At 45.4% G+C, this 17,880-nt stretch overlaps 2 protein-coding genes across 4 annotated transcripts in view; both read right to left on the bottom strand.

Annotated features, from left to right (window-relative positions):
- The window catches only part of CUNH9orf24 (chromosome unknown C9orf24 homolog), a 36,951-nt gene extending 35,841 nt beyond the window's left edge, over positions 1 to 1,110 (bottom strand). The window contains exon 1 of one of the 2 annotated variants that reach the window (XM_039355392.1): positions 775 to 1,110. In XM_039355392.1, the coding sequence (XP_039211326.1) occupies positions 775 to 909 (135 nt within the window). In that variant the 5' untranslated portion in view covers positions 910 to 1,110. The remainder of the gene's footprint in view (positions 1 to 774) is intronic. The other variant, XM_039355393.1, reaches the window with a different exon arrangement.
- Positions 1,111 to 6,325: 5,215 nt separating this feature from the next.
- FAM219A (family with sequence similarity 219 member A) overlaps positions 6,326 to 17,880 on the bottom strand; it is a 56,938-nt gene continuing 45,383 nt past the window's right edge. Inside the window, exons 4-6 of one of the 2 annotated variants that reach the window (XM_039355381.1) lie at positions 16,459 to 16,539; positions 14,400 to 14,454; positions 6,326 to 10,705 (exon numbers count right to left, since the gene is read on the bottom strand). In XM_039355381.1, coding sequence (XP_039211315.1) covers positions 10,550 to 10,705; positions 14,400 to 14,454; positions 16,459 to 16,539 — 292 coding nt within the window. In that variant the 3' untranslated portion in view covers positions 6,326 to 10,549. Of the gene's footprint in view, positions 10,709 to 14,399; positions 14,455 to 16,458; positions 16,540 to 17,880 lie in introns of both variants that reach the window. The other variant, XM_039355380.1, reaches the window with a different exon arrangement.

The following is a 17,880-nucleotide window of genomic DNA, read 5'->3' on the forward strand; positions in this document are numbered from 1 at the left end:
GAGCCTATACCATACTGGGCAGCAGAAACAAACTACAATATATTTCAAGGTTCAATAGGAGGAGATGCCTTAATGGCTCTGATTTAAATAGAAGAGAATATTTGTAGCTCAGGGCTGGACTGTGGAGTCCTTGGTGCTGAGTTTGACTGTTTCCTTGCAGAGGTTTCATGACCTAACTATGTAACTTCATCACTGCTACAAGGAAGTGTGGTTTGCAGAAAGGAGGAGGAGGAGGAGGAGGAGGAGGAGGAGGAGGAGGGGACTGTGAGGTTCTGGTACTCTCTGAGCTTGGTTGTTTTCCTGCAGACGTTCAATTGCCCAACTAAGTCACATCATCAGTGTTAGAAAAGTGTGGGGTTTGTGGGGTGGAGGTGGTGGTGGTGGTGGTGGAGGAGGAGGAGGAGGAGAAATAACTCTGAGCTTGGTTGTTTTCTTGCAGCCATTTCATTACCCAACTTGGTAATATAACCTTCAGAATTGGTGATTTTACCTAGTTGGGTAATGAAATGTCTAAAAGAAAAAAAACCAAGCTCAGAGTGCACCAAGAATCCCACACAACTATCTGTGGGGCTCTCCTTACTGAGTGTTGGCCAGGAAAGAGAGCATCACGGAGAGCTGGCTGGACGTCCTAAACTTGATGGCCTTGGACTGATCCAGGACACCTTCTCTGCTGGGTCAAGTTGTGTTCCACTTCAAGACATCTAATTACTACCTTCTCAACCGCCATGTTCCAGATATGGTGGGACCATAGTCTCATATGCACTTTAGAGTTACCTGGGTCACAAACTTATTCTCGCTCCAGAGAGTCATTGGAGCTTCCTCAAAGACCTTCTTCATGGTGTTGGGAGGCCTGTAGGAGTCAGCGTAGGTGCTGATGGGTGTCTTGGTTTTGGTAGCAAAGAGGAACATCTTGGATGGATCTGGACGGCTCTTCGGAAATCGTGAATGCAGGGAGAGGGAGTGAAGTACACTTCTTCGGCAGAAGAGCTGGAGACCTCAGCCTCATGGAGTCTGGGGCTCTTTCCCTACGGATGCTGGGAAAGGGAGAGTTGCTCTTCATGCCAGTGGGGCAAAATTAAGTCTTCTTTTCCTTGAAGATCACAGCCCTTCCCAACAGTCAGCCTTGGCATCATGGGTGATGTCACAGTTGGCAGGCAGAAATAGGCAAGTGGGTCAGGAAAACCCATCCAGGTGGGCCCAAGGCTTTAGAGCAGTGTTTCCCAAACTTGACAATTCTAAGGCATGTGGACTTCAACTCCCAGAATTCCACAGCCAGCGTTGCTGGCTGTGGAATTCTGGGAGTTGAAGTCCTCATGCCTTAAAATTGTCAAGTTTGGGAAACACGGCTTTAGAGCAAGGTAACTTGAAGATGTATGGACTTCAACTCCCAGAAGTCCTCAACCAGCATGAAACCCATACTTCCCAAAGCTTGGTAACTAGGGAATACTGAGAGTTGAAGTCCACAGATCTTTGAAGCTTGCCAGCTAGGGAATTCTGGGAGTTAAGTCCTCAAATCTTAAAAGTTGCCAAGTTTGGAGATCCCGGTTCTACATGTACATCCCTGGAAATGCCAGAGAACTTTCTGCCATGTGCAGGAGCTCAGCAAGTTCTTGGGTAGAAGATGGGCCTAAGGTGAAAATGAAAACTTCAAGCAAAGCCCCTTATCCCAGCAGAGGGAGCATCTATCCTTGGGTGACCCAGTTGATCCGTGATCACCATCGGTAACTGCTGAAGAGGTCTATGTCACCTGCAGATTTCATTTTGCGTGATTCTGCCTTCCAGGGCTTTGTACAGAGAGATCCTGCTGAAGGTTTAGCTTTGTTGGGGACATTTGGATGTGCAACCATCTGAATGTTTAAAGAAATGGAACTGGAATTGAGAGTAGGTTTCTTTCTAGGAATTGAGGATGACCATAGAGGCAATGAAGCAGCCTCAAAGCCAGTGAGTCTTCCAATCTTTTCCTCTAAAGTAGCGTTTCTCGACCTCAGCAGCTTGTAGATGTGTGGACGTCAACTCCCAGAATTCCCCTATCAGGAAGCTTTAAGATGTGTGGATTTCAGCTCCCAGAATTCCTCTGTCAGGAAGCTTTAAGATGTGTGGATTTCAGCTCCCAGAATTCCCGTCAGGAAGCTTTAAGAAGTGTTGACTTCAGCTCCCAGAATTCCCGTCAGGAAACTTTAAGATGTGTGGATTTCAGCTCCCAGAATTCCTCTGTCAGGAAGCTTTAAGATGTGTGGATTTCAGCTCCCAGAATTCTCCTGTCAGGAAGCTTTAAGAAGTGTTGACTTCAGCTCCCAGAATTCCCCTGTCAGGAAGCTTTAAGATGTGTGGATTTCAGCTCCCAGAATTCCCGTCAGGAAACGTGTGGATTTCAGCTCCCAGAATTCCCCTCAGGAAGCTTTAAGATGTGTGGATTTCAGCTCCCAGAATTCCCTTGTCAGGAAGCTTTAAAATCTGTGAACTTAAAGGCTGGCTGGGGAATTCTGGGAGTTGAAGTCCACAAGTCTTAAAGTTGCCAAGGGTGAAGACCTCTGAGGTAAATACGTCTATCGGTTTGTGTGACTTCCCTGAAAACGTTTTTTGCCTACTTTTCATTTTCCAACAGAAAACGCTTCTCAAGTGCTACAGGGAAGCCGTTGAGCACCCCGGCATGAAAAAGACCACCATTTTGAAGGTCCCACCAATCTATTATTCCTGAATCTGGATGTGGAGGAACTGTGAACCATCTAGATCTGAATGTTTCCCTATCAGTCTGATTGCATATAGATTGTTGTGGCTAACAAGTGTGGGATTTGTCCTGGAGTGTAGGTAGTCTTTGACTTACTACTGTGCATTTTTTATCTACATAGAACCATAGGACTGGAAGGGTCCTTGGAGGTCTTCTAGTCCAACCCCCCCCTTCAAAGTCCATCTGAAATCATTGCACAGGAACAGGGAAGGTGAGAAAGTGATGGGTGAATTAGAAGGAATAGCCCCAGAAATGTAAGAACTTGGTTGCCATAGGAAGGCTAGAACAACACAATCTCACACACTTACGGTCTGTCTCTCTCCCCTTCCTCCCTCCTTTCCCTTCTCTTTCGTTCTTTTCCTTCCTTCCTTCCTCTTTCTTTCTTTCCCTCCCCCCTTCCTTTTTTCTCCTTTCTTTCTTTCTTTCTTTCTTTCTTTCTTTCTTTCTTTCTTTCTTTCTTTCTTTCTTTCTTTCTTTCTTTCTTTCTTTCTTTCTTTCTTTCTCTCTCTCTCTCTCACTTTCTCTCTCTCCCTCCCTATCATTCACACACACGTACACACACCCCTTCCCCTTTGCTCGTCAATGTCTACAGTATTTTGTTTTTTTATTGCTCTGAGAAAACAGAATCTCTCCCTTCCTTTTCCGGAGATGGAGGCTTTCAGACACAGAGACAGTTGGGTAGGTTTCATATGTATGCCTTTTAATATTAATTCTGTCAACACTACACACAACCAGTAACAATGATAAATACTGCAATGGAAATGTTAAAAAAAAAACATTATACATGTAACATGTCTTCCAAAAATCACATTGTAAAAATAAATTAATGTGTAAACTTGACAGTAAACTATAATAATAATAATAATAATTATAATTAAAAAAAAACAAAACCAACAACCCAACAGATTGGTTTAAGGCAGTCATCTACACGATGGGAAAAGGACTGTGCTACGTTGCTCAGACCGGGGAAGCAAAGAGTTAAGACTGGGCTTGGCTAGAAAACAAGAGCCGACTTACTAGGAGGGGAGGGGGATTAGCCAGAACAAGGAGATTCCCCTTCCCAATTTATAAGTGAGTTTAAGAGGGAAGTGATAGGGCTGGTGTCTCGTCAAGGATTCCCGAGCAGGTTGGTTATCCCCAAACCAAAGACGGTTCCCTGTTGGGACTCTGACATCTTTCCTTTGCCTGTTTCATGCACACACAAGTCAGACATGGTAAGAAGTAGCAATGGAAGAGAACATTTGCAGCTGAAGGTGCAACTGGGGGGGGGGGTTCCTGCCTGCGCTCTGAGCTTTGTAGTTTTCCTGCAGACGTTTCATGACCAAACTAGGTAATATAATCAGTGCTGGAAGCCAGTAGAGTTTCAGGAGGATGAGGAGGAGGAAGATAGTGACGACTGTAGGGTCCTTGGTGCTCTCTGACCTTGGTGGTTTTCTTCAACAGATTTCATTACCAAACTAGGTAGCATCATCAGTGCAAGGAAGAGAAGGAGGAGGAGGAGGAAGAAGGGAAGAGGACAACTGTGGAGTCCTTAGTGCTCTCTGAACTTGGTGGTTTTCTTGCACACATTTCATTACCAAACTAGATACCATCATCAGTGCGAGGAGGAGGAGGAGGAGGAGGAAGAGGAGGAAGGGAAGAGGACAATTGTGGAGTTCTTGGTGCTCTCTGAGCTTGTTTCCTTGCAGACATTTCACTACCTAACTAGGTAACATCATCAGTGTGAGAAGGGAGCGGGCTTTACTAACTTTTTATATATTAGTGGCCTGTCCTTTTGGTGGGAGTGCTGTTTTCTTCTTGGTTAGGCTGTTGACCGAATTGATAGTTCCTTGTTTGGGGTAGAGAACAAACCCCACTCCCTTCTACTACTGATGATGTCAGCTAGATGTGTAATGAAATGTCTGCAGGAAAACAACTCAGCTCAAGAAGCACCAATGACCTTAGTTCATATAGTAGTGGCTTGACATGTTGGTGTTGGTGGGTGTATAGTTTTCTCCTTAGTAGTACCTTGATGAGGCTATTGTTTTCTGCTTGGTTGTTTGTCTGGAAGCAATCCCTGCTTATCTGGGTATTGACTGTTGGAGAGGATGTGTTCTGGGATTTAAAAAAAAAAAAAACAGCACAAAGTCCATACTCGCTAGCACTGATGACATTACCTAGTTGGGTCACGAAACATCTGCAAGAAAACAACCAAGCTCAGAGAGTACCCAGAGCTTCATGGTCTTCCTCCTTCTCCTTCTCCTTCTTCACTCCACACACCCCACTCCCTTCTAACACTGATGATGTTACCTCCTTGGGTCATGAAGCGTCTGCAAGAAAGCAACCCAGCTCAGAGAGCATCCCAGGTGGATAAGGTGGCTTCACTAACCCCTCTCCCAATAGGGCAGCTGGTCACAGGACAGAGGAGGCTGGTGGAGAAGGCTTTGGGCTTAAGGACAGGTCTTGGGTCTCTGGTTTTGCTCCTGGAGAAGAGATGGCTGAGACCTAACATCCTTGATAAACTGACACTTAAAAGAGGAAGAGTGAACAAGGTAACTAAGTTTCTTGAAACAGTTTTCCGCAGAAGACCCCTTGCTCCCAGGCCATCAGGGCACACACTTTCAGGAAAAGAAGAGTGGGGGGGGGTTTACAAGAGAATATTTGACCTATCCAAGGAAGAAGCAAACGGAAGCAGTCCTGAACCCCCTTATCTAGTTAATGAAGCTACTGGAGGGGGTGGGACTGATAGAGGAAGGGGCAGGTTGAACAGTGCAAAATCTAAGGGGGGGGGTCTCCCGCCCCTCCACCAAACAAGAACGAAGACAAAATTATTCCCTCGCAGTTTTGGGAAGCTGGATGATCCTCTGCTTCCCTCTCGGTGCAAATCTATCAATTTATAAAAAGAGAGGATGGGACAGAACTTACTGAATCTCTTGGTTGGTCATAAGGTGCTCACAAGCAAGAAAACTCGGACTTTTTGAAGGAATTTGGATGCTCCAAAACTGGGGGCTTTCAAGAAGAGATTGGACCACCCTTTGTCTGAAATGGCATAGGGTCTCTTGCTCGAGCAGGGGGTTGGACTAGAAGACCTCCAAGGTCCCTTCCAACTCTGCTATTTGGCATTCGGTAATTCCTGACGGAAGGATTTGAAGGCGCAACGGCTTTCAAGGGGGCAAAGAGTTGTGTAGCAAAGTTCTGCCACTTGGCTCTCTCTCCAAAGGAGGGAGGGGGCTGGAGAGATGGCTGTAGGAATATGAGGGACCCACAAATTATAGGCCAAGAACCCCTGCAGCAATGGAGATCATTCTAGACCGAAGCAGAGAAGAAGTAAGGAGAAACTTCCTGACAGTGAGAACAATTAATCAGTGGAACAGCTTGCCTCCAGAAGCAGTAAATGCTCCAACACTTCTTTTAAGAAGAGACTGGACAGCCATTTGTCCGAAATGGTGTAGGGTTTCCTGCCCGAGCAGGGGGTTGGACTAGATGACCTCCAAGGTCCCTTCCAACTTTACTACTATCATTATTATTATTATTATAGATCCTCCAGAAGTTGTGGCTGCTCCAGCACTGGAGGTTTTTAAGGAGAGATTGGACAGCCACGTTTCTGAAACGGGATAGGCCAGGGTCTCCTGCTCCAGCAGGGGGTTGGACTAGAAGGCCTCCAGGGTCCCTTCCAACTCTGTTATTCTGTCAAGATGCTTGGTTGGTAAATACACGCCTTCCTCCATTTTAGCTCCTGCATTTTGGGTAAATATGTGCCTTCCTCCATTTTAGCTCCTGAATTTCCTGCAGACGCACTGTGGGACGTTCTTGGGATAAATGTGGGGCAGCTGATTTATTGGGGGAGGGTGTTTTAAGCTGCCTCCAAGGGTTAGGAGGAGGATAAGCTGAGGACAGAGAGAAGAGAGTTACCAACCTTTCAGCAGAATAGGTATGGCCCGATAAGAAACAACAGAACTTGAAGAACAAGGGCTGTGTGCAATTCAGCCGAGCTTGCAAGGAAGGAATCTTGGACACGGGTGCCAAGATTCCTTCGGAGAAGTAAGTTAGGCCTCTGACTTTTCCTGCTATCTCCCTCCCTTCCCCGACACGTGTACAATTTGACCGGGTCGCTTGCGCATCTCCCACAAGGAAGGAGACCCTACCCCAGGGACCTTGATCTTTCAGAGCAGATGCAGGACTTGGTCGCATCCAGAATGGCTTTGGTTCTTTCCACGTTTGCTGCAAATAGGCCCCTTCCCTGGAAGGGAACGAGGGCAGGAAAGCGTGCATGGAGGACCACCAACTCTGTCTAAACTTACTTGCTTTTGGGCATAACCCGGCTGCATGAGCAGGAAGGCAGTCCCTCAAGTGAGAACGGAAGGTTCCTGCACTGCCTAAAGCCCCCAGATGAGGACATTTCCTTCTGGGTTAATGTCCCTAAGAGGGAAAAAAATGGCAGATCCATCTTAGTGTCCTGTCAGCAGTTCCGAGAAGGCTCCATACCCTTTTGCACTCCGATTCAGCTGACCCTGAGGGCACAGATAAATCTCCAAGTGGCCTCAACGACTGAGAGAGAGAGAGAGAGAGAGAGAGAGAGAGAGAGAGAGAGAGAGAGAGAGAGAGAGAGAGAGAGAGAGAGAGCTAACGACTAGACAACTGCGAGGACTATAAATCCTTCCATCCTCTACCATTCAGTCAGAACTGAAGAAACTCCTTGGATGAGAAGCAAAACATCAAGAAAACCAAGAAAATCCAGTTGCCTTTTGGAAAAAAAAAGTCCCTTTGAAAGCCTTGCTAATTTTTCCTCTTTTCTACTCTGTCTCTTTCTTAGAAAACACAAAGACACAAAGGCAAGGAGATGCCAAAAATAATGTTTTTTTAAAAATGTATATACAGTAAATGCCGGCGTATAAGGCGACTTCCGTGAGCACTGAAATCGGCGCCAAAGACGGGGGTCGTCTTATACGCCGAGTCGTCTTACACGCCGGAAATACTAGTAGTTTCCGGCGTATAAGACGACGTTCTAGAAATGCGGCCCGGCTATAAAGACGGGGGTCGTCTTATACGCCGGGTCGCCTTGTACGCCGGCATTTACGGTACTACCATACTGACCTTGCTAAAAGAGCTTTCTCTCCAAGAACTTTTGTGAAGACCGAAAGAGGAAAATTTATCTTTTCATCAGAGTTTTGACACAACGCACATCCGGGTCAAAAGAAGGGGCTGAGCGGGCCCGTAATATTTACCCATCTGATCTCTCGGGGGCCCAAATACGAACAAAGGTCAAATTCAAAGCACAGTCCTTTTGCAATCCCCCAAATCCTAGTGGAGAAAAAAAATATATGACAAAGCGTTTGGCTAGAAACACAAAGGTAGGAGGTCATAATCACGTTAAGCAGTGCAAAGATTCTTTTTAAAAAATAAAATAAAAAAAAATCACTGTTATCCGTTTGAAGGAACCATGTGTGAAAATCAAATACAGATGAGTTAATCTCTAGGTAGAAGCTTTTCAAAGGGATTAAGGATGTCTTTTTTTATTATTAAAGGGAAACTTCTCTGGCCTACATTAATCACTAATAAGGTCATTTTTTGGGGGGAGGGTGTCAGCCTTTGCCATGGTTCTAGTCATCCCATGAAGTTTTTGCTGGTCCTTAACTCAAAAGATCAACTCAACAGAAGAAACCTGCCATCTCCTGTATCACGTTTCCAAAATAATCTCATTTTCTCTTGCAGCTCCCTCTTCTCCAAGAGGACCATGAAAGAAACTCTGCTTCCCAAAACCCAGGATCACTTTAATCCACGGACAACGGGTGGAACTGCTAACCAGGATGGGAATATATGTAGTACCCACGTACATAAATACTCTATCAGGAGAAGATAGCAGTCCGAATTTGTGCTCAGGAGGGGAGAGTTGGTGAGCCAGGGGACAAATCCTAAAACCCAGTTTGGAGCAGAGAAGTCCCCGAAGATGAGCAGGCTTGGATAGGGACAGTGACTCCGCCATATTGGTTTTGTCTCTAGATATACTCAAATATTTTCTCTGTTAGGTTGCAAAGCTTGGCACAGTCTGAGTTTAGCAAAGCAGAATAATCATCAGTTTTGGTTATTGTTATTTTTTTTTCTCTCTCCTTTACTACAGGTGGCCGGTAGTTTTTATACAAACGCTGCAAAAGCAGCCTATTTACAAGCAATGGCGATGGCCGAACAGGGCACCAATCTGTCAAGGACATGAGCATGCTAGTTGGCATCCAGTAACAGGAGAGGATTTAGGCCAAGAAGTCTTTAGGCAAGCCCAACTGTTCTGGCTCCAGATGGAACTGCCGCAGCCAACTCACCGCAGGACAATTTAGCAATTCCATTGAATGATTTAAAATGAATTAAAAAAATATTTTAATTGTTATCGTTCACGTTTCATGGTCATGTTCCTTCCTTTAATGACTCTATGCCACCATTTCTTTTTAACAGTATAACTCTCGCCCCGCGGCAAGTTGACTGTGGTGAGTTGGCCGTGGGGAATTGTCACTGACCCAGGTCCAGAATGGAGGCAGGTGCTGGGTCTGGCCAGCTGGATCTTGGGACAAAAGGGTGTCGCCTTCTGGACTCATCAGGAGCCTCTGTAAGTAGCCACAATCCTGTTTTTGAACCCAGCGGGCACTGATATAGGAGAATATTGATTGCTCAGGGTTGAAATAAAGGGTCTTTGGTGCTCTCTGAGCTTGGTGGTTTTCTTGCAGATGTTTCATTACCCAAATTAGATAACATCACTAATACTGATGACGTTACCTAGCTGGGTCATGAAACGTCTGCAAGAAAACAACCACAATCAGAGCGCACCAAGGACCCCCCACCCCACCCCAGTGGGCACTACAAGCCAAGATCTGCTTAGGGCAGCAGCTTGACCCCTGATCCTCAGAAGCTAAAGGACCTCTTGCTTTGCAAATGCAGGAGAAAAACAGCCCAATGCAGATCTTCTCGTCTTGAAGAAATCAAGATTTACATTGTGAGCAATGCTGCTTCTCGGAGTTGGTAGACTTATGTTAGGGTTTGTGTTTAGTGAGTAGGTAAGACTATGGAGTGAGGGGAGCCCTGGTTCTATATTCCATTTTTTTTTTCATGTTTCAGTGGCCACCACTGTTTGGTGTTACACTGTTACTAGTTCCCTGTAATCCATGTTTGGTATGAATTCCTCCTGGCCAATTCCTCTTTAGCAAAAAATAAAATAAAAAAAAAATCTGGTATTTCGTTCTTGCTCTCCTCCTCTCCCTCTTATTCAGCTTCCCCTGCCCCCAAAATAAAGTCCCCTTAATTTCTGATCAAAGACTGTTTTCCTTCTCCTGCACCTGGAACAAAATTGGTCAAGTAGAGCTACAGCAGAGGTCTCCAACCTCGGCAACTTTAAGACTTGTGGACTTCAACTCCCAGAATTCCCCAGCCAGCGCATGCTGGCTGGGGAATTCTGGGAGTTGAAGTCCACAAGTCTTAAAGTTGCCGAGGTTGGATAGGCCTGCCCTACAACATCCTCAGCCAATCCGTCCACCTGTCTTTGGAACTCTATGCATGAATCTTGAAACCAGCCCTGAATTCCAAAGAGATAAATGGATTTTTCCTGTACAGTGTTATCTCACCTCTCACTTACTGCAGTTTTAACTCATACAAACAAACAAAAAAAAAAAGAAAAGAGAGAGAAGAGGATCTCAAAATGGTTAATATTATTATTAATTTTTTTTTTTTTTGGTTTCTCCTGACTCTATGAACACAAAGAGGTGCACGTCCTACCATAGGAGGAAGCAATGGCTGTTAAGTTTTACAGTTATAATGGAACGCGCCGCGCCGGTCGCCCTCGGCTTGGCCAGGCGTCCCCCGTTACTGGATGTGACAGGCAGTGGAAGAGGTGGCTTGACAGCACATGCAAGTGGGGTTGACGGACTTGGGCGGAATCAGGTCAAGGTCCTCGTCGTCCGGGATCTCGTCCAACCGGTATCCGTCCTTGAGAAGTTGGATATTCAAGTCCTGGTTGATCTGCTGCAGACAAAGAGACAGGATGTCAACCCAGCCATGGTCCAATTGAGAGGCACCTGAGAGGCACCTGGCCCAGAATTGTAGGCGCTGACATGAATATTAGAGAGCAGGGACGTCTTTGTAATTAGAGGGTTAGCTTCCTTAGATATTGAATTACAACATCTATCCCAGGGCAACTGTATGTTGTCATATTGTGGTGAGTTTATTACGGTGTTATTGTATTGTATTGTCATTCTATCTGTCTGTCCATCTGTCTGTCTGTCAGTCTGTCTATCTATCTACTGTATCTATCTATCTATCTACCTACCTACCTACCCACCCATCTATCTACCTATCTATGTATATACATTCAAAAATTTGTAGCTGACAAAGAGTTAAAGCTACAAAATTTTGAATTTACACAGTAGTGATATCTGCCTGCAAAAAATGCTCCTAGACTGGAGCAAAATGCAGTAGCAGATTGCTTTGTCCTATATTTGGTAGACCAGGTGCTTCTCCCAATATATATAGCTGCCCAGGTTCAAATCTCAGAAGGGTAGGGCTAGCTGATGAGAGCTAAATAGCTCGAAATAGCTATACTAGTCTCCCTTTAATATGCCTCCATCCAGCTACTATCTATCTATCTATCTATCTATCTATCTATCTATCTGTCTGTCTGTCTGTCTGTCTGTCTGTCTGTCTGTCTGTCTGTCTGTCTGTCTGTCTGTCTGTCTACCTACCTACCTCCCCACCCATCTATCTACCTATCTATGTATATATATTCAAAATTTTGTAACTGACAAAGAGTTAAAGCTACAAAATTTTGAATTTACAGTTTTCACAGTAGTGACATCTGTCTGCAAAAAATGTTCCTAGACTGGAGCGAAATGCAGTAGCAGATTGCTTTGTCCTATATTTGGTAGACCAGGTGCTTCACCCAATATATATAGCTGCCCAGGTTCAAATCTCAGAAGGGTATGGCTAGCTGATGAGAGCTAAATAGCTTGAAATAGCTATACTAGTCTCCCTTTAAAATGTCTCCATCCAGCTGTTATCTATCTATCTATCTATCTATCTATCTATCTATCTATCTATCTATCTATCTATCTATCTATCTATCTATCTATCTATCTCTCTCTCTCCAGCCAGCCAGCCAGCCAGCTATTATCTGTTATCTATCTATCAGTCCGTCCATCCATCCATCCATTATCTATTATTTATCTATCTGTCCATCCATCCATCCATCCATCCAAATAGCAATAGCAGGAGCGAGCAACCCAAATCACTCAAGAACAGCTTAAGTCATCAGCTTTATGGATTAACCTCTGCCTAAGTAAGCTGCCCGGAGTAGTTCGGGATAGTGAAGCAGGCAGGCTATCGATTTAATAAATAAATAAGTAAAGTGGTATCTATGATGCTCCCAATGTTGGCCTGACGTCTTCGAAACAACGAAGCTGGGCCAGGCCTCTATAAAACTTATTAGAGGTCGAGACTCTTAGCCAAAGGTGCTTTTCTGGTCATGTTTAACAAGATCAAGTCTGAATTTGCAGTTTTGCACACTACGACTACTCAGCTATGATCTACTCCTAAGATATGAGCTCTTCCCAGGATGTTATAGGCCAGCGGTTCTCAACCTGTGGGTCGCGACCCCATTTGGGGTCGAATGACCATTTCACGAGGGTCACCAAACAATGCAGTCTGCCATTTTTTTTCCTCTTTTCCTTAGCTGTGCTACTCCCTTTTATTCTATTGGCTTTTGAAAGCCAATAAAATAGACTCTCTTGAATAGAGTCTAATTCTATTGGCTTTCAAAAGCCAATAGGAATTGTCCAGGCTGTCTCTGCCCTGCTGAGCCCGCCAAAAGCCCCAGTCTGCAAATGGTGCTGCAAGTTATCTGCAGCGAAGGCGAGCTGTCTGGAAGCTTCCACCCCTCCCTGCTGAGCAACTACTAAAAATGTAAGTAAAAGAGGGCCAGGGGTGGGAGGCGGGAGGCCAGCGGGCGCAGGGAGGGTTGCTGGCGCACGTGGGGCCCGGCGGGTGCCTTACCTCCCTTGGGCTGGGCCAGCTGGTGGCCCAGCGGGTGGTTGGCCTGCTCCATCTTTGCCACTTGCCAGCTATGCCTCGGCCGGCACAGGGGGCGGCACCACGCATGCGCAGCGCTCCCGGGCAGGGAAAGTCCCCGACTTACGACCGGTTGGGAAGTCGACTTATGACCGGTTGGGTAGTCCTCGACTTACGACCGGTTGGGGGTCACGGCATTAAAAAGGTTGAGAACCACTGCTATAGGCAGTCCTCGACTTACAGTAGTTTGTTTAGTGACCGTTCAAAGTTACAACGGCACTGAAACAAGTGACTTAGGACCGTTTTTTTCCACACTTACCACCGTTGCAGCATCCCCATGGTCACATGATCAAAATCCAGAGGCTTGGCAACTGACTTGTCTTTATGACGGTTGCAGGGTCACATGATCCCCTTTTGCGACCTTCTGACCCGCAAAGTCAATGGAGGAGCTGGATTCTCTTAACAGGCGTGTTACTAACCGCAGTGACTCACTTAACAACTGTGGCCAGAAAGGTCGTAAAATGGGGCAAAACTCACTTAACAATGGTCTCGCTTAGCAATGGAAATTTTGCACTCGATTGGTCGTAAGTTGAGGACTGCCTCTTATTGAAAACGTAAGCCTGGTGGCCAAAGACTGGTTCAGATTTGGTTTGATTGCCAATCTCATTTTTCCAGGACATTTTCAAGGACTGAGAGGGACCAATGTATTTGCAGAGGGTCTGATGCCCTGAAGATCTCTGTGGAGGAGATGTAATCATGAATTTGGCCAACTCTTATCTCTCCCTGCATCTGTGATGAAAATTACATCAGGTCTTCCCTAAAGCAGTATCCGAATCCACATTTCAGAAGTATTATCAGTAAATCTAGAAGTTTTAGCCCGAGAAAACGACAGTAGTGGCCAAAATTGTGGAAACCTTTTGGGAAAAGTGTACAGTAGAAATGCCACCTTTGGTTACGTTTCCAGCCATTTTTCTTCTAATTTCTTTATATCTGTAGCCTTGTTCACTTAATAATACTATTTTACATCGCTTTCTGGGCGACCAGTCAACTCTTTGCACCATTACTTTAATTTTATTACGTTTTACAAGCTCACTAAATGAAAGAACACAAAAAAACCCAACCAACTTGATAGCCATCACATAACACACTGACAAATATCCTCCTCTCAGCTTCAACACATGACATCCATAACTGAATCCTACTGTGATCTGATTGGCTCATGGCCAAAACAAGATGACACCTGATTGGCTCTCTAAACCCTCATGCTCATTGGCTACAATCAGATGAAGGAAAGCTACCTGATACCAACCTAAGCAAGTTGTGCTTCCTTTTTCTGGTTATTTAGCTATAACTTTTCATAGAATACAGTACAGATCATTGAACAAACTTTGTTGCATTACATTCTTGATTAAATTATCTTTCCATTGATATATAATTTTATGGTACTACTCCAAAAAGAAAAAAGTGGTGTTATTAGCCATCAAACCTCAAAGGTACACTTTTCCTGAAAGGTTTCCACAATTTTGGCCACTACTGTACTGCCAAGGTTCATTGCCTTTAAAAATCCAGTTCATAGTTTTAGATTCCTCGTACTTTGCAAACGGAAAGACAAGTTTATTCTTCGTGAGACACAAAGGGACGGAATGGGACCCACCTCAGCTGAAGAATATCCCGAGGAGGAATATCTGGACATGTCAAAGTCATCATCACTGCAAAGCAAGGCAAGACACAATGGGGAAAGGCATCTCCAGCAAGCAAAAGAGCATGTTGTGTAGCACACTGCTGTTCATTTTCATAGACAAGGAGAGGACAGCACTATGAGGCCCATCAGGATGGATCTGTGGTCTATAGCAGGGGTAGGCAACCTGGGCTCTTTTATGACTCGTGACTTCAACTCCCAGAATTCCTGAGCCAGCCATGCTGAGGAGAAAGGGAGAGGTTTCCAAGCTGAGCCGTGCTGGCTCAGGAATTCTGGGAGTTGAAGTCCACGAGTCATAAAAGAGCCAAGGTTGCCTACCCCTGGTCTATAGGAACGTAACTGTTCTATCTCCAGGAAGTCACAGAGAAGAGGGAGTGTCAACCTATTCTCCAAAGCAAGGGTCTTCAAACTTGGCAACGTTAAGACTTGTGGACACCAACTCCCAGAATTCCTCAGCCAGCCAGGGCTAGCTGAGGAATTCTGGGAGTTGAAGTCCACAAGTCTTAAAGTCGCCAAGTGTGAAGACCCTGCTCCAAAGCATCTGAGGGCAGGTCAAGAAACAAAGGATGGAAACTAATCCAGGAGAGAAGCTACCTGGAACTAAGGAGTAATTTCCTGACAGTGAGAACAATTAACCAGTGGAACAGCTTGTCTTCAGAGGTTGTGAATACACTTAACACTGGAAGTTTTTAAGAAGAGATTGGACAACCGTTTGTCTAAAATGGTATAGGGGTTTCCTGCCTGAGCAGGAGGTTGGACTAGAAGATCTCCAAAGTCCCTTCCAACTCTGTTATTCTGTTACTTTGTTAATTAATGAGTGGAAAGTTGTGGGTGCTCCATCACTGGAGGTTTTTAAGAGGAGATTAGACAAACGTTTGATTGTGATCATCTAAGGCAGGGGTGTCAAATTCAATTTCACTGAGGGCCGCATCAGCATTGCGGTTGCCCTGGGGGGGGGGCGGGTGGGTGTGGCCAGGGTGGGTGCAGCCTTCTGGGTGGGTGTGGATGCAGTGGGTGTGGCCTACTAGATGGGCGTGGCCAGTTCTACATCATTCACATCAAGAGTGCCTATGGGAGCCTGGGCAGGAGTAGGACAGATCTGAGGGTCTCTTGGAGAAGGAGATGGGACCGGGGCAAGTGCCAAGGCATGGTTCACTGGGGCAAGTGCCAAGATGGCCACCACAAAATTGTACATTGGCTCCCAGCTGGCCTGGGCCAGGGCCAAGGCAGTGAGGGCCGTTCCCTCACTGTTTCCAGGATGGCTTCACAGGCCACATAAAACCACTTTGTGGGCTGCATCCGGCCACTGGGCCTTGTGTTTGACATGTCTGATCTAAGGTCTCCTGTTTGAGCAGGGGGTTGGACTAGAAGACCACCAAGATCCCTTCCAGCGCTAGAATTCTCTGTTCTATGTTCTTCTCAGTCATTTTAAGCACCATCAAAGCTTGTGACTTTTAGCCGTGAGTACCTTCATAATGTCACCAAATAGCTTGGAGTAAACTCAAAAAATTTCTCAACACAGCAGTCTAGATACATCTGGAGGACACTGGACGGGAGAAAGATTGTATATAGAAAGTGGTGGTGTTATATATTAAAGGTATACTCACTCTGAGGTGGAAGAACTACGAAAAATGAAAGCTATGAACGAAACAACTTCAACAAAACAAATCTTACAACTTACAAACATTAACTTTGGGGCTTGTTAGCTGGCAAGGTGAATGCACATATCAAAAGCTGGAAAAACTTGAGCTTCCCCAGAAAAGGATTCCGAAAAATTCCACACGGAGCAATCACACTTCATCTTTGGCCACAAATCAGATGTTCAGAAGTTGTGGGTGCTCCATCATTGGAGGCTTTCAAAAAGAGATTGGACAACCATTTGACTGGGATGGTATAAGGTCTCCTGCTCAAATAGGGGGCTGGACTAGAAGACCTCCAGGGTCTCTTCCAACTCTATTTGTCTATCTTCTAAATAATATAATTTCATAGGTTAGTTTTGTCATTTCATATCTACCTGTCCGTGTCCAGAGCCACCAATGGCTTTTCATCAGGACTTTGATCTAACGAGGAGTAGCCTTTATTAGGAACAACCAGCCTGAAATGAAAGAAAGGAACATTATATGGACTGTCGTGGATACGTAAGAAGCTCAAATTAAGAATAAAAGCAGGTGAAAAAACAGTACCCGGGGTTTCAGATTAGGCAAAGATAAAAGTCTGTTTATTATAAGGAAAATGCTTTCTCATACTACAGTGTTAGAGACAAGGCTTCTCAGTTACTACAGGTAGTCCTTGATTTACAGCAGTTTGCTTAGTGACTGTTCAAAGTTACCATGGCACTGAAAAAAGTGACCTACGATGGGTTTTTTCACATTTACGACCGTTGCAGCATCCCCACAATCATGCGATCAAAAATTCAGAGGCTCGGCAACTGGCGTGTACTTAGGACAGTTGCACTGTCCCAGGATCATGTGATCGCCATTTGTAACCTTCCCAGCGATTTCTGACAAGCAAAGTTCAGCCGGGAAGAGGGGGGGAGAAGCCAGACTTGCTTAATGACCGCATGATTTGCTTAACATCTGCCATGATTTTACCCAGCAACTGTGGCGAAAAGGTCGTAAAGTGAGACACAACTTATTTAACCACTACCTTGCTTAGCAAGGGGAATGTCGAACTCAATGACGATTGTAAGTCGACGACTACTTGTACAGCACAAAATGCACGGATGTTGACAGAGCTAGTGAAGATTCGAAGTTCCAATGATGCTGAAAAAAAGCGCTATATGACTGGTCCTCCCCCTTACGACCTGTTCTGTCCCAGCCTATGTGAGTCCTGGTTAGTTCACAAGGGCAAAACCCTCTTTTAACAAGTAGGCTGGAAATGCAGGGAAAACAACCCCCTTTTATTAGTTAGGTACAGACCTGTAAAATGGCCCAAAAGCAAAGGCAAACAAAACACGATTCAAACGGAGAATTGTTCACAAGCAAGGCAAACAAAACAGAATTCCATGAAACTTAAGTCCTTTGCAAATGGTTGCCTTCAGCAACCAGCACCGCCCACACTTTCCCTTTTTATTATGCAGCCCCAAGGCGTCGCTTCTCTATGCCTTTTCCTCCTCCCTTGGAGTCACCCCATTGCCTCCCTCTGTCCTGCTCTTGTTGCCTGTCTGTGTTTGCGAGCGTCTATGATGTCTTCCAGCTGTGAGTCCTCAGAGTCTGACTCAGCTTCCCAGCACAGCTGGGTCTCAAAGCCTGAGCACGATTGGAGGGGCCAGGCTCTTCATCAGCTTGTAAGTCCTGGAGCTCATCAGAGCCTTCCTCCGACTCTGATAGCTCTCCAGGCCCCTCCTCTTTTTCCTTCTCTGATTCCCCAGACTCAGCTGCTGGGTCCACTGACTAGCACGGACTCACAGCATGACTGTCACAGAATCCCCAGGGTC

This window comes from Crotalus tigris, unplaced genomic scaffold (genome assembly GCF_016545835.1).
Source record: "Crotalus tigris isolate CLP2741 ecotype Arizona unplaced genomic scaffold, ASM1654583v1 scf7180000018684.1183181, whole genome shotgun sequence".
In the NCBI taxonomy this organism is placed as follows: Eukaryota; Metazoa; Chordata; class Lepidosauria; order Squamata; family Viperidae; genus Crotalus; species Crotalus tigris.